This window comes from Neopsephotus bourkii, unplaced genomic scaffold (genome assembly GCF_033783945.1).
Source record: "Neopsephotus bourkii isolate Nb327-2 ecotype Australia unplaced genomic scaffold, CSIRO-AGI_Nbou_v1 NB_1574, whole genome shotgun sequence".
In the NCBI taxonomy this organism is placed as follows: domain Eukaryota; kingdom Metazoa; phylum Chordata; class Aves; order Psittaciformes; family Psittacidae; genus Neopsephotus; species Neopsephotus bourkii.
The window spans coordinates 4,407,840-4,424,292 of NW_026902050.1; the positions used below are offsets into that span (position 1 = coordinate 4,407,840).

The following is a 16,453-nucleotide window of genomic DNA, read 5'->3' on the forward strand; positions in this document are numbered from 1 at the left end:
ACAAAGAAGTGCAACATGAGCCTGCACTGTGCACTTGAATCCCAGAACATCAACTGTGTCCTAGTCTGTATCAAAAGGAGTGTGGACAGCAGGCTGAGAGGGGATTCTGCCCCTCTACTCTGCTTTCATGAGATCACACCTGCAGTGAGTGATGTACCTAGTTCTGGGGCATGAAACACAAGAATGATGTGGACCGACCTGGTGCAGAGGGTCTAGAGGGCCACTACTGCAAGCACCTCTCCGATGGAGACAGGCTAAGAGAGCTGGGGTTGTTAGCCTAGAAAGAGAACGACCTGGGGAGACCTTAAGAGTGCCTAAAGGGGCCCACAAAAGTTATGGAGAAAGGCTTTTCACAAGGGCATGCAGTGAGAGGACAAGGGGGAATGGCTTTAAACTGACACAGGGTAGATTTAGATCAGATAGGAAGTACTTCCCTGTGAGGGCATTGAGGTGCTGGCACAAGTCACCCAGAGAAGCTGTGGCTGCCCCATCCCTAGCAGTGTTCGAGGCCAGGCTGGACAGGGCTTTGAGCAACCTGGTCTAGTGGAAGGTGTCCCTGCCTGTGAAGTGAGCAGCCCATCCACAGTGGGTCAGATGCAGGAGTCGGGAACAGTTTAACTTTCCAGGCATCCCTGCTCTCTTATTCCAACTGTTGCAGAAGTGGACTCAGCTTCCCAACACCTCCCCAGGGAAGAACACAACTTCCTACAGCTTTCGAAGTCTTTCGCTTGCAATGGAATCCCATCAACCCCCCAAATGCCCAATTCATGCGCAATGGTCCAAGTGATGGCAGTTAAGAGAACTTAGTGTCAATGTATTTGATGTCTAACAGGCAGTACAAAAAAAAGCTTTATATTTTATTTCTTGTAAAAATCTTTTTAACACATGCAGACTAAAACCAGTGTAAGAAAGTATCCACCATCATTTAAACAAATAACTATACTTAAATATAAGTGTCTGCAATTGACTTGTATAAAAATAAGGTGTTTTTTACAGGGATCTATTCTCCAGTTCTCGTATCAATAAACAATACACAACTCCAACACATACAACTTAACCTGATCCTTGTTTTCCACCAATTCGATACTGCTAAGGTTTTATGTGCAAAAGTTGGTAAGTTTCTTTCTCAAAAAGAAAAAAAGAGCCTTCTACATGTTTTAGAAAATTAGATACTGGGTTTAAATTAATCAAATGCTGATCAGTTCCTTTGATCTCACATAAGAGTCCACTGCTATGTTATTATATACAGGCTTAGCTAGGAGAGGGTGCAGGGCTAACCTCAGCGCCTATGCCTGCTGTGTCCTGACCGGCCGCCACTGTGGTGTTTGCCCTTGTGGGACCTCTCAAAGGAGCGGGATCTCTCACGCCGCTCTCTGTGGTGTCCCCGCTCATGCCGGTGCTTCTTGGCAGTGTCAGAATGATCCCTGGATTTGCTCTGTGAACGCGAGCGCGACTTTTTCCTTTTGTGACCGTGTCTATTTGCACTCTTCAGCTCCTCCCTGCCATGTTTGGTGGTCTTCAGGTGGGGTGAGCCATGATTGTGGTGTCGGCGAGGGCTGCCGCTGTGACTGCGGGACCTGCTTCTCGATCTTGAGCTGTATGTCCCAGACAGGCTCCGCCTATTATTGTAGCTTAGAGAAAAGCGCTTAAAGTTAAAATGTGCCTTCCACACAGAAGAGAATTACTTTCTCCCACAGGGAGAAATATAATCATTAAGTGATGAATCACAGTGACCAGCTCAGAACACACCTTTGAATCAAGTTCCTTTGAAAACAAAGAGCCCTAAACCAAACCCAGAATGTGTCACCTTTCGCAATCGCTCCTCCTTGTCCAGTGCCAGACTGGAAACTGGTTATTGCCTTTCTCCTTCAGTGATCTGACAGTCAGCAATACTTAGGGGGAACAGCTCAAGATCCAAGCTGGCAGCTTCCAATTCGGAAGTCAGCCTCAGGATTCTTTAAAAGGACCTGTATAAAGCCAGTAGCTATTGCTGCATCACACTGCAGAGTTCTGCCTTTTCCCCAGCCACAGAAAACAGGCAGTGCACTGAAGAGCCCAGACAGCACATCTTGCAGCACTGAAGAAATCACGTTCTCTGGTTCATTTGGAAGAAAGCTGTGACAAGTGAAACTGACTCCTATGGCACTTCTCACTACTCCAAGGTGGACCAAGTTCCAAGAAACTTGTTTTAATTTATAACAAATTCCTTGTGAAGATCATAAAACAGGGTGAAACTACCTTACTCTCACTCCACCACAGACTCATGTGAAGTTAGCACAGGCTGAAGCTTCCATTTTACAGCAAAGCTTCTACAGCTTGAACTATTAACAGCACAGCTACCAACAGAACTGTTCCATGTTAAGAATCAAGAGTCCAAAAAGCCCAACCCAAGTCTCCCAACTTTTGCTGGCCAGCACTCAGAAACTTGTGCCAGGCATCTACAAGCTACCTGGAGTGGCCCTACCTCTTGGAAGTGAAGAGCCCTGCTGAAATGTCCCAGAGAACTAAACATGACAAAAAAAGGACACCAACTCCCAAACCACCTACCCCTTCCCTGCAACCCCCACTAACCAAACAAAAATGGACTACTCACTGCCGCCTAGGAGTGTGAGATCGAGACCGTGACTTTGTTCTTGACCGAGATCGACTCGCGCTTCTGCTGCTTCTACTTCTCTTGCTTTCTTTTCTCAAGCTTGGAGGGAGGAAGTTAAATAGGGTTACACTGCTGAGGTACTCACTGCTTCCATTAAATAGCTCAGAAGTAGTTCACTGTCCTTCACTTGAAGAAACAGTTTTTACGAAAATATTCTTTTAATCAGGAAGAGATTTCTACCTACCCATTGTAAGGGCTCTTTGAAGCTTGCTGCCTCTCTTCTGGATCTTTTTTAAGGGTTTTGGTATTCAGAGATACTGGACTCTTGTCTTGAGCTTTTTCTTCTCTCGGGGAAGCTAAGAAATTTAAGTTCAAGATTAGGTACTTTTTTCAGATTTTGTCATAAACAAATTGTATCCTTTATACACCTTTACCAATATTTGCACAAAACGTAAATATGAACGCAGCAGCTACTATTTCACTTCATTTTTCCATTTGTAGCACACTCATAGAAGAGAGCACTGGAATGCAGCACTTGCAGGGAGAACCATCATTTAAAGCCAACTGCCAGAGGAAGAACACTGTGATCTTCAAACCAAGCAGTCAGGCTCATCTGACATTTCACTCACCAGGGCCTGAGTAGTACAAAAGAAGAGCTGTCCTTACAGCCCACAGATACAGAAATTGTTACCTTTGACACTTAATTCCCAATACTATAGAAGAATTTAGACCGAACAGTAGAACTACAGATTTCATTTTTATAGTAGTCAAACAAATATAATAAATAGAAAGCTTATTTGGTTTAGAAGTAAATCTGTCTCTACAGACAGCTGATGAAGCCTGGAGATGGACTGATCTTGTAATGGAAGAGCTACTATGCAAGACTGATACTTTATGACAGCAAGACAGAGGTACAGCATCAGGACTTAAACCACGGCTTCCTCACTCAGCAGGAATCAGAGGTTTAAAACAAAACTACAGAAAGGCAGAATTCTGCCAGCTTTCCCTCACTTTGTCAGCTATCAAGAAGCCTTCTACAATCCCACCACAGGTCCTGCTTTCATTCTATGTTTTCTAACCTAGGCCCCCATTTGAAAGAAATAAGAAGCTCTCACTGTCTAGTGAGAAGTCTGTACTTCCCATCTTAAAGATCTCTGGAAACTCAGGTGTACTCTTCTTAAGGAGAACTAACTGCTACAAGTACTACTTTCTCAGAATACATTCAGAATAAACTCCTGAAAAGGCCATGTAAACAAACAAGAGCCTGTGCCTTCTACTTTACACAGCATCACTGGACCAGTGCTCACAGCAGCCTTCACATTTCATAGGTGATTTACAGAGCAATAGGGTTTTAAGAGGTAAAAGCACCAAGACAAAACTAACTGCTCTTTATCAAGAGAGCTCAGATTTATTGGCTGGTTCAAGATACACACTTGCACCAACATGTTCCTGCTAATGCCAAGATGGCACCATGACTTTCCCTTCTCCATTTCCTGACCACAAGCTGTCTTCCTTCACTGCACTTAAAACACTTGACAAGTACATTAAGAAAGGCAGAGAAAGCAATTTTCAGAGACAAATGCTGCAAAAGGAACCATATTGTGACATCCCTCATCACAAATCCAGAAGGTCTCTTCACAACACAGTAATGTACAATATACTCCTGGGTCTGGTCATTTTCATAATTATCTTAAAGTGCTTATTAATATATCCCTCTCCCATCCATGGAAGAATGGAGTATTAACATCCCTTTCCCCTCCTTTCTGCTGTTTCAAGGTACTGAAACAGTTTTATAATTTGTTCTGTGATGACACCTGAATTGTATGACAGCTCAAGAAGCAAGCCTTCCTCCCCCTCTCCCCCAACACCCTCTGATGCATATTTAGAAGACCTACCAAATAGTATTAAGCAAGTTTCTGTTAAAAAAATATACTTACATGGTTTTGATGCAGGAGAAAAGCCACCCAGTGTTGAGAGTGCTGGAGTTCCATCTGGATTTAAACCTTTTGCCTTTAGTTTAGCTTCCTGTAGTGCCATTTTTCTCTTTTCTACTTCCTTATCCAGAAACTCGTAATTGGGCTGTTGAAGTAACAATGTGGTAAGAAGCTGAACTAATGCAATTCATATTTCCATCTCATTTGTGAAAAATACTCAATTATCTTTTAATCATATGTCCAGTAATGTGACTACCATAATTTGTTCTAATACTCCCCTTACAGGAGCAGCCTTTCCAACATGCTTTGACAGCCATGAGACAGTCCAAGCTGCACTATTATTCAATAGGAAAACCAAACATCTTGAAGTTACCTTCTTTCTGGTATAGAGCTTAAGAGTCGTTAAGCATATCTCCTGAATCTCCTCTTCCGTGGTGCCAAAGAGCAAGAACCAGTGAGGACGGGTAGGTAGTGGAATCTGAAAGTAACACAACCAAAAACTTAACAATAGAGATTACAGACCAGGCTTTTGTTTTCAGTATTTTCATGAATTTTCTTGAAACGAGGTTACTTGCAATCAAAGGCAATGCTAACTAAAGACAGGTGAAGACTCACCTGCAGAGCTCTAGCAGCAAGATAAATACAAGCACATGCTATAGTCTCTGGCTGAAAGCGAACAAACACATTTGTTCGAAGGCTGTCATTCATGTAATTCCTACAACAAAACAAAACAAAACAATTATGAAAGGTTGGATCTCCAGTTTGTATCTTTTCATTTACAGGATAACAAAGATATCAATACTGGAGACTCAATTGACTTTATTATTTTTTCTGTTATTTTTAACACTTGGTTTCTTTTGAATTATTGTATTTGATGTTTACATTTGTTACTTCTGTAACAAACTGTGCAAAACTACCACTGTTTTGAAACCCCAATGCAAGTAATGGTATGTCATGGCTACTTCCTAGGTAGGTTACACTGTGAAGTGTCCACCGAATTAACAATCCAATACAGTACTTTTCATCTGTCCAGCCGTTTGCTTTGAACACCAATGTTCTTGTATTTAAAAATCAGTATGTTTAGAATTCAAATGCAAGCACAAAAGCATGGTATATTTTTAACCTACCATTTTCCAAAGGCTAGATGCAACCTATAAATTTCATAAAATATTGCATTTCAATCCTACATGTGCCTCAAGTCACATTAACTTCATCCAGAGAAAAGCATCCAATTTGCTTCCTGAGTGTTGGAAAAAAAGCCTGCAAGTTAGTAATGGGTTTCCCGCTTCACTAAGCTACTGTTCTTTCACCATGGTGGCACTACCAAGCAATACATGCCAAGAGAGACATTTGAACAGGAAGGACCTCCATTGGTTTCTAAATTACTGTGCTACAGGAAAGAAAGGAACAGCAGTCAGTAAGTAGTGACTCTACAGAAAACCATGCCCAGTATGGCTTCTAAGTGAACATGCTGCATGCACTGCAATTTTCTTTTTTAACTCAAGTTTAGCCAAATGCTAAATCAACTAAACAAATGCTGGCAGAATTCTACCCCATGTGTCCTTTAAATACACTACAGCAGACAGTAGCTAGGCAATAAATACATTTAGAAACATTTTTAACAGTTATTTCTAGAAACAAATATACAAATCCTTTTGACACCCAGACAGAACTAGAAGATGCTGCCCGATGGATATGGACCACTTCAGTGAATCTCGGATGAGAGCTTGCACTGGGTTGGCTGGAGAGAAGGGCAGCCAAACAGGCCATCCCCAGGTCATGGGCTGAGGTGCAGAGGACAGAGCTCTATGACTTACCATCATGGACTACCCTTTAATTAAAGAGTAGAAAAAAGAACAAAGTTAAATTGAGTTCTCCATTACGATGTTGGAATCAAGCCATGAAAATAGTAAGCAGAAACAAGCACTAAAATATTTTAAAAGCATAGATTTGTGTAATAACTTACATATCATTGCTTTGTATATGGATCATCAGGCTTGTTTTTTTCTGCTACTATTTTCCTGGCTGGGAAAAGAATGGAAAGTAACTTACCAGGCTGTCTGTACCAGGGTTTGGTTACGCTCACATTCTAAGACTTGTAAATACATAACAATGATCTGAGGAATAAGGGGGAAAAAAAAAAACAACCCAAAAGTCAGTGTTAGTATATAAAGCAACCGTATAATCAAACAGTACTCCAAAACAACTGTCTCCTCCTTTTCCAAGTACACACTGTAATTTCATATGTCAGCCAATCAGTGTTCACGCAATTCTTAATCTTATTACTTTTTTATGATTTTCAAAACCAGCCACCTTCAACATTTCCCAAGGAAACAAATTCTACCAAAGGCAATGACTATTTGCCCAAGCACTCTGGCAAAAGCATTCAACATAACTACTAAGAAATAGAAGAAATCAGGTCCATTTTTTACACCTGCATTTCTTGCTCCACACCTCACAATGAGACCATCAAAGTAGAAAAATATTTAAAATTATTTTTGAGAACTCACCTTATGTGGATGCTTGACATGAACACAAAATCCCAACTCCTTCAGTACCCTTCTTTCTGCTTTGATTACTTGATTTTTGGTGTTTATGTAGTTCTGATCAAGTATCAGGGGGCTTGGAGTCCTATAGTTTGCAAGAAATAAAATCAAAACTGTTTTGCATATCCAAAACCAGTGTCATCTCTGTTTTCCCTTCCAACCAACTAATGGCAACAGAAACCTGTTTTCAACTCCTGCAAGCAAGTTTAAGCATTAATCTTGTGCTGTCCAAGTTTAGATCCTGCTTTTGAGTACCTACAGATTAGATGGCCAAAATAAAAGAATAAAAAAAACATATCTTTGGCTATTCTGTATGCCAACTATTCTGGTCCAGCTGTTCAAACAAAGTCAACTTTACAGTGAAGATCTCGAAGAGTCTTTGCACTTCATGACAGAGGTGAAAAAGGAGTGTGATACAACTACCTTTGCTAGGTAGCACTTCAAAGCAAAAGTTGGAACAAGTTGGGTTGTTTTTCTGACATTAAAAGTAGCAAGCTTGTGCCTTACAAACTGCAGTTCCCTATACACTGGAAGATCAGGTTATTCCTATCTCCTGAGAAGACAGCCCTGCTTCTGTGATCTACAAAAAGCCTAGTAAAGAAAGGAATTTAACCTCTGAAATGGTGGCAGTTCTGCCTGTGGCTCTGAATGCTGCACCCCTAACCAGTAGTTATGTCACTTGTGCTACTTGCTTTTGCAAACCAAGAGCTCATTTCACAAAGATTTCGAAGTGTAGCACTATTAAGTCCCAGTTCCTTCCAGACGCAACACCTGAACTCTCCAAAGTCTTTTTATTTTAACCATTGTATGCTTTACACACGAGTGTCACACTCCATGCTGTATTCTTTTCTTTGTCCATGCTTCGACTTGACCTTTCAACATTCCACATTGTGCATTTTAATCAACTTCCTCCTAGAGTCAAACTGGCTTTTCCCTCTATTTGTAATATACCTCACATTCCACACATTTTCCAATGCAGAAGAATGCTTTTGTGACTAGTTACACACTAATAAACCACAGTTTGTTTACATGATAAACCTAGCACACCCCAAGCACTGGTGACAAATTTATTTCACATTACCTTCTAAAGAAGAAGGAAAAAAAATTCAAAATGGATTTAAAAAAAAAAAAGCAAAGTGTATTTTGTCTGTTTTATCAGACACAATGTTTCACTAACTTGTCTTTTTTTGAATCAATATAAGTTCCACAACTGGATCACACTTCTCTCCTGTGCTAGGTCACACACAGTATAAAAAAGCCCACTAGGTTTACACCCCAGGAAGAAAGGGTCCATTTTGTTACAAGCCTAGCTGGATGGCTTCCCAACTTCAATAATCCACAATTCATGCTGGCTCCTGCAGTCACCTGGAAGGATGCTCATTACCACTGGCCAAAGGATAATAAGCTAGTCACTCCACTAACAAAAGCATCATGTTGTATAGCCATGCACCTGAAATGTGAGCTCCCTCTCTCTTCCCAAGGGGTCTGATGTGAACTACCGCATTTTCTTGGTGCCAGGAAGAACCTACCATTCAACTACAAGCCTCACTGCTCCTGTCTCCTAAAAAAAAACCAAAAACCAAAACCAACCGAAGTATTTTTCTAAATTACATGAAAGTAACTTCTTTGGTTAAGTGTTACTCTCGCTCATCAGGCCAAGTTTGCAAAGTCAGTGATTTCAGCTACTCTAAATATAACCCACTCAGAATACAGGGTTTTTTGTTTCTGTAAAGAGTAATCTTTAAAGCTTCTTTATGGTAGCCTCTCAACCAAGTTTTAATTTTACCTGATCACTCCAGCACTGCAAGTGCTGCCTGAACACAAAGCTCTGGAGTGGGAAACTAAGCTGAAGTTCTTCTGAATCACTTCGAATTGATTTCAACTGAGTTTTATAGTAACATTTCTTACAATGTTGCTTTACACAATTTTACCAAGAGATCACTGGCATTAACAGGATCTGCAAAGGATCATCCAGAGCAAGTTTATGTATCCAGGCTCAGCTTATCTTGCTAACATTAACACTTCACCAGAGGCAACAAATCCTGGATGAAACAGGGCAGCTATGGCTTCCAGTCTTGAAAAAAAGCCAAACCAACAAACCAAAACCCAAAAACCAACACCACTGGGACAACGACTGCACAAGACCATCCAATAACCTGCCAGAGTATATCTTCCATGTGTCTTTGCATTCTCTGAAATCTATGTAAGAAAGTCAGTATTATGAAAACACAGTGAGGTAGCTTGAAGAGCAACAGGAAAGACTGAGCCTTACTGCACAGTTCATAACTTTGGTTAGACATGTTCAACAGCAAAGCAGTAAGAATTATCACAGAAGTGTGCTTTACTCTGTTGTCCCATGTTAGCTGGTCACTTACGACACACAAGTTCTATGTATCTACAGATGTAAGGAAGCCATGAAAATCACTACTTTATACAGACAGTATTTCAAACAAATGCAGCTTTTTATCAATTTATACAAAAATAAAAATCTGCAGAAGACTTTATTTTGCTCCTTATTACCAGCAAAATCAAGCTCCCCACTGTATAAAGATTAACCAACTGAGTACTTTTGCCATAAACTCCCAAAGTGTTGGTACACGTAATCATTTATAAGTTGGAAGTTTCAGAGATTTCCTGTTGGAAAACTTAACTTTCTATTGAGAAGAGGAACTTTGCTACTGCATTTGCTGCACTTTGTTCTCAGTCCAAGTAGCAATCATGTTAGGTCTAAGTAGCAAAGCAGAGAAAAATAATTTTTAAGCTTATATACAAGATACAAGCTTCAAGCCCTTTGTAGCCAAGTAGTATTATATATTCTTGCTTTGAATCTGTTCTTACAGATCAGCACTAAAACTCCAGGCAAGACTTTCGAACATAGAGCTCACAGAGCCAGCCAGTCTAACATTTGAAGTCGCAAACTTCACTGGGATTTAGACTGTGTAACAACTCAAAAGATTACCCAGTTACATATACCTGACAAAGGAGACCTAAGTTCTGATGCTACAGCTTCATTTGATGTAATACTGAGATTTAATGTCTTTGGAATGCCTAATGCTTTAGAGGAAATGTGCCTTGCATGTAGTTTTGTTCATAACACAGAGTACTTCTGACAAGTACAGTGTAACAGCAGCATCTCATTTCAAAGACCAGATCCTCTCTTATGCCAGCAACACAGAAGAAACCAAGTTCTATATTTATCTCCAACATTGTAAATACAAGCACTGCAGATTTATAGAACAATATGAAGACCATCAAGTAGTGTGTATGATTAACACAGGCTACTTTCAACCCAACTGCATGAATCTGTTTGCTGCAACAGAAGAACAGCTGACTGAGCATCTCAAACCAACATTTGTGAGATTACACAATGACAGAAGTCATATTTGGTTCCAGTCTCACAGGGACTTTCTACAGCTTTAAGGCATATTTAAGTTAAATGAAATCAACTTCAAACTACATTCTACATGTTAAACAACAGTTGCACTTCGTTCAGAACACAGATGTTTCAGGACACAATTGTTTAAAAAGCAGGATTTTCATAATACGAGCTTTTCTCCATGCACAAAAATATTTTTACATGCAATACTATATGACATATGCTCGTGAAAGATCCAAAAGGAAATATGCTTGTCCAAAACACTTTTTAAGGTTCTTTTCAGCATTAGAAATACCACCTAGCAGTAACTCAGTTCACTACAGGTCTTACAGAAAGACAATTCCAATGCCATTCCCGGTTCTGAAAACACGTACATGTAAGTGACTGCTTACATTGTAATTTATATAAAAATGGATTTACAAACTCAAGTCTTCCATATCCATGTGAAGGCATGAATTCAAACTGCAGTTATACAGAGCCAGAAAGTAGAACTGAGAAACCAAAACTGTGTAAGAGAAAAAACAAGCCTATTCAGACTACTCAAACTTCATATGCAGGTTAAGAGCTTCAGTTAACAGAGAAGCTAGACTACAAGTGAAAAGAAAAGTACAACAGCCTAACTGATAGTTTCAGTTCTGGGTTGTGTGTGAGAAACTAGCTATAGCCTAAGTGTTAGCTTCAAATAAAAAAAAATAAAAAATTAAACTAATATTCTAAAAACCTGGACAGCAAAGAAAAAAGCTTATAACAAGATACAGGAGTTCTTCCAAATGGTTCACCAGCGGCCAACCTGTTAGTCCCCCGATTCCAGTGACCTATTCTCAGAGCACTGGCTTCTCCTTGGGGATTTTCGATACTTCACTCACTGTTGCCATGACGACAGCTTCATCTTTATGTACCACTCCACATCACCCAGGCTTTGGTAAATGTAGCTGGTCGCTGTATAGTCGGTTGCAAGGGAAAAAAGAGTTGAAGTTAATAACGTGTACAAATTATATAACTGCAATCTTGTAAAAAGTACAGAAAAATGTTTACATCCTGTTTAAAAGAAAAAGCAAGTCTGAATGTCAGACTTTAACATTTTTAAGATCAATTTCATGCAGATTCGCTCAGAATCTCAGAGCAATACCCATTTCTCCAGAAAATAATGGGTAGAAGTGCACGATTTCTCTTGACATGATGCATTTTAGACACCATGTAACATGCACAAGTGACATTCTGATTTGGAACAGGCTAGCTGGAAAGATTCAAGTTCACAGGTTAAGTTCAGTTCCACTGATCCTTCACACACCACCAAGAAACAACTAATTGGTATTCTCACTGCAAAGGAAAGCACTGCATATGATTAATTAACCTTAACTGCCTGGATCAAGGCCAAAACGTTACAAACCACTGAACCACCTTCAGTAATTCAATAATAACCAGACTCTAACTGCAGTAACAATACCACCAAATTCACATTCAGCATAACTTCACACAATTCTCACAGGGCTATCAAGGATAACAACTTTAAATAAAAAGAGAGAGAACAAAGCTAAATGCCAAAGTGTAACACCCAATCATTCTTGTTTTCATCTAAAACTAACTAGGAAAACAAGCACAAGGCAAAAGTTTTAGATTCAACAGAAGCATAAGCAGGATAAAGACACCAAGAAAAAGCTGGCTTCCCTAACAGATTTCTACTCTGCTCCTCAGAAATGGTTACACAACACTACAGTTTACATTCCTGCTGTAACCTGGTGATTCAGAGCAGCAAAATAAATGTGAATTTAAGAATACAGCTGAAGACAAAAATCCTCTGTGTAACCATGGAGTACCTTAAACTTTAAACAACCAGCCATGAAAAGGAAAGCTACTTCATCACAGCTGATGCTTCCAATCATAGACTCTAATACTGCTGCATGACAGGTTCAACAGCAACTTAGGAAACTCCTTGCCTTAACCATTCCTTGTTCCTGCCAATATGTCACGTTAACTTGCTTCACACATGAAAACATGTATCACTTTACACACAAAAAAGCAGTACTAGGCACTCACAACTGAGACTAGCTCTAACAATTCATCAATTACCCAGATCTGCACACAGATCAAGTAAGCTTACACTCCACTGACACAAGCATTCAGTACCATTAAAAAAAATCCACAATCTCACTTTTTGCAACTAAAGATGCCTTCAGCTTTCGAGACTCACACACTAGCTGTTGAAGTGGTGCCATTAAAGCTGCAAAAACTGTAGGCCAAACCATACCTTTTTTTTTCTTTCCTAATACTTTCCAAAAATTCATTTTCTAATAAGTAATGCTATCATTAGTGGGAAAAACTAAGCTTTCCACTTTCATGAACTGATACATTATTGGCACCATGACAACATCTGGATGACTACATACTAACAAGAGAAAAATATTAAGACCACTGAACACAGTTAAAAGTCTGGAAAACACACAGCAACCCAATAACTGGTTACTCATACCTAAGACTACCTTCCCAAGACTACAAGACATCAAAAAACAGTTAGCAATGGACCTAAAACTACAACCATGGACCTAGAACCGATGCCCATGCCTTGTAGCTATGTAAGTAATGAAAGCGGATCTACCTACTAAACAACACTAACAGTAGAAAACATCAGCACTGAACTGTACTGCCTACACAGAAGCCAATGAGCACTCCCTTCTCAAGTTTTAGGTCGTTGAACTTAGCCTGGAAAGACACTGTGAATTGAAAATTGCAGCATACATTAGTGACAACAGATGCCTATATTCATAACGAAGCTAATCTTACCTTTTTGCTCTTAACTGACGTAAATGATGGAACACATTGATCACGTCCCTTATACGACGAGGTGCCTCTTCTATCTTGGATGCAAGATTGATGCAGGCCATGGCAACAATCTGAAAAGAAAACGTTTCCGTAAGAATATTATGTTTAATCACAGTGAGAGCAGAATTACACAACTTAAAAAAAACCCAACCCAACAAAAACCAACAAAACCGTGTCCTGAAGGCTCGAGGAGAGCAGCCTGTTTGGCGTGTGGCTGGGCAAATCCTCTACTCGCTCAGCACAGGACACAGGGCTTTCCTCCTCCTCTCTTCCTCCCCTCCTTTTTCCCTTCTCCCACCCTCCCCGCTGCCCCGCTAGTCTGTGCCGCGCTCACCTCGAAGCTGTGCTTGACGAAGGACTTGGAATAGAAGAACCGATGAAACAGCACCTGCCCCGTCGCCATCGCCACCTATGAAAGCAAATCGCAGAAGTAAGAAGGAGCAGAAGTCACCGGGCCCAACCGCCGCCGCCATTTTGTGTCAGGCACCAGCTGGCGCCGCCACCCCCCCGCGCAACCGCCACACACGCCCTTCCCGCCGCGCCAGAATGGCGGCGCCGGCCCTTGCTCCCCTCCCGCACCGGCAGAGCCACCGGCCGCACACCTACCTGCGGCAGGCGGAGAAGGATGCCGGCCGCCTGGATGAGCTCGCACCCCAGGATGCGCAGGTCGGTCTCACACTGCAAGTCCAGGCCGTCCTGCATCGACGGAGTGGGAGAGAGGCGCTCCTCGGGGATGAGCGAGTGATCGATGGTGAGCGACACCTCCGAGTAGAGCCGGTCACCGATAAGGATGCCAGGGGCGGTGGGAGCTGGCGGGGCGGCAGCTGTTGCAGCAGCGGCAGGGGGGCCCGGGTGTGCGGCGGTTGAGGCCATTACGGCGGAGCGCGTCCGCACCCGGAGCCGGCCACACACTGACTAGCGCGGCCCGGCGCTCTGACGCAGCGCACAATGGCGCCTGCGCAAGGCACGACGGGAAAAAAAAGTCCTCCGGCCCGGCCCTGCCCTGCCCCGCCCCACACCAACGCCAGCGCCCGGCTACTCCTCCTTCTTCCCCTCCCCCCCCCCCCCATCCCCCGAGCCTGCCAGCACCACTCGGTCCCCATCGCTCCGATCGTCGGCAGCGGAACATAGGGAGCACTGCCCCGGCTCTGCCGGGGGTGGGGCATCGCCGTGGGGAAGAGCCCCGCGCCTGCAGATCTCCTTTGGCTAGCGAGGAAGACGTAAAGGCGCGCATGGGCCTGTACGCCCTCCGCGGGGAGGAAGCGGCTGCGCCGGGTATGACAGTGGTGGGGATGAAGCGGGCGGCTGGCGTAGTTTATTCGTGTTAAACAGCATTTCCCACTGCGGAAGGGTTTCATGTGTAAAGGAACTGCACGTTTCACAGCAGCCGAAGCACAGGAAATTGGGCTGGTGAAGCTGAGTTTTAAAGACGGCACTGGTTACCTGGCCCATGGCCTGGAGCTGCAGTATGGCCTTTGGCACCTGCAGCATATCCCGAGGGGGGGTGGTGGTGGTGTGGAATTCTGTAAAATTGAGTAAGAAAATAAACAGGGTGGCTGTGGCGCAATACTGACAGAGGGTGGGCTGTTTGTTCCCGGACAGCAAGTACTCCAGCAAAGTTACCCTTCGTTTAATAGAAAAAGGTTAGAAGAGCTGCTGCGGGTTAAATCACTGTACGTGAACAGATATTAAAATGCCGGGGTAAGACTCACACTGAACAAGCACCCTCCTCATCCACTGCATCACCCCGTGTTTGTCTCATGTCACCTGAGGATGTTGGAGTCCCCAGCCCTGCAGAACACTGTCCAGGGCGACAGCTAGCCAATTCTGGTGGCTTTTCCCTTATTTGCTGCTCACTCTACAACACACAGGATCAGGGACTCCTTGGGCTGTGAGCAATACTTGGTATGCTGAGTTTTACTTACTAGAAATGGATTATTTTTACAAACTAGGATATTCGAGTTACGTCATGTAAGGCTGCACAGTAGCTCCCGATTTCTGATGACATCTGTGCCATACATAAGGTCTATTTCCAGTAAGTGTTTGAGAACATAAACCTTCTCCTTCAAGTGGGATGGGGCAGCTTCACTGTAGTAAGCATTTCCACTGCGATCTTACATGCTGCCTGAAAAGGATTATTCTGACAGAACATTGAGTTACAGCCCTGCAAGCTGCATAAATACAGCACCAGGATCTCATAGTGCCCAACCACCTGCCGCCACACTCCCGAGTTTTATTTGGAGGTAAAGCTGTCGAGTGTTCTGGCAAGGGCAGCTAGCCTGTGCTCACTCAGGCACCGGCTGTCCGTCTCGAGAGCCTGGAAACGCTCCATCTGCGGGCCGGCACACTGGGAAGAACACAGCACTAGAGTGCTTGTAACTGCCCCGCTCTAAGGAGAAAGACGAGGTGTCCTCGCCGCTCGGGAAAAGAGGGCAGAAGCCACCACCTCAGTGGGCACGGCGGAGGAGCGCAGCGCGACACCCGCCGCTGCCTCGTCCCACCGCAAACTCTCAGACTACCGCGCCGACCCCGGAGGCCAGAGAGATACCGCCGGATGCGGCCCGCCCGGGTGTGGCGGTCACGACGGGCGGCGGCTGCGCCAACCACATATCCTGCGCACTTGCGTCACTTCTCGGAAGGGAGCGCTGCGCACCGCCAGACATACCCCTCCGCGGCCGGGACTAACTTCTCGCGGCTGTAACTGCACGCCAACTGGACCGTAAATCCCGCCCCGGCGGGGAGCTTCGGATTCTGATTGGCTATTTCGGGCTGAGTGGCATAGCTCGTCGCGGCTCGTGTCCGCCATGTTGTGCGTGGGAGCGAGCTTCTTGTGTCCTCGGTTGTCCCCTGGCTGGGGAACGGCCGGGCTGGGCAGCGCAGGGCTCGGCCGGAACAGGGACCAGCTTCCTCGGAGGTTCTTCAGCGCTCTCCTCTGCCTGGTTTATACCCCTGCCCTACCAGCCTGGAAAGGCCCGGTGTCCTGCACACTCGCAGCAGTGTGTCGTAACCCCAATCCCACGAGCCAGCCTGCCGTATAAATGGCTGGTTTTACCCGTAATCCCACAGCAACTCACCAAAGTGGGCGACTGCAGATCAAGACAGCATGTGACCATGCTGCAGCAGGGGGTATCTCAAAGGGCGTGCAGGATCTGCTGGAGGGGACATGCTCACTACTAGCCAACCG

At 43.6% G+C, this 16,453-nt stretch overlaps 1 protein-coding gene across 2 annotated transcripts; it reads right to left on the bottom strand.

Moving 5' to 3' along the window:
- Positions 1-836: 836 nt before the first annotated feature.
- Positions 837-14,221, bottom strand: CCNL1 (cyclin L1). 2 transcript variants are annotated; one of them, XM_061371625.1, is made up of 11 exons: positions 13,876-14,215; positions 13,604-13,678; positions 13,231-13,340; positions 7,038-7,158; positions 6,580-6,644; positions 5,143-5,242; positions 4,901-5,005; positions 4,531-4,672; positions 2,838-2,949; positions 2,594-2,692; positions 837-1,631 (listed from the first exon to the last, which is right to left on the bottom strand). In XM_061371625.1, the coding sequence occupies exons 1-11, from the start codon at positions 14,140-14,142 to the stop codon at positions 1,280-1,282; spliced, it is 1,548 nt and encodes a 515-aa protein (XP_061227609.1). In that variant the 5' UTR covers positions 14,143-14,215; the 3' UTR covers positions 837-1,279. The 2 variants fall into 2 exon arrangements, with proteins under 2 accessions (XP_061227609.1, XP_061227610.1); XM_061371626.1 differs by lacking the exons at positions 2,594-2,692; positions 2,838-2,949 and having other exon boundaries at positions 1,513-1,631; positions 13,876-14,221.
- Positions 14,222-16,453: the final 2,232 nt, after the last annotated feature.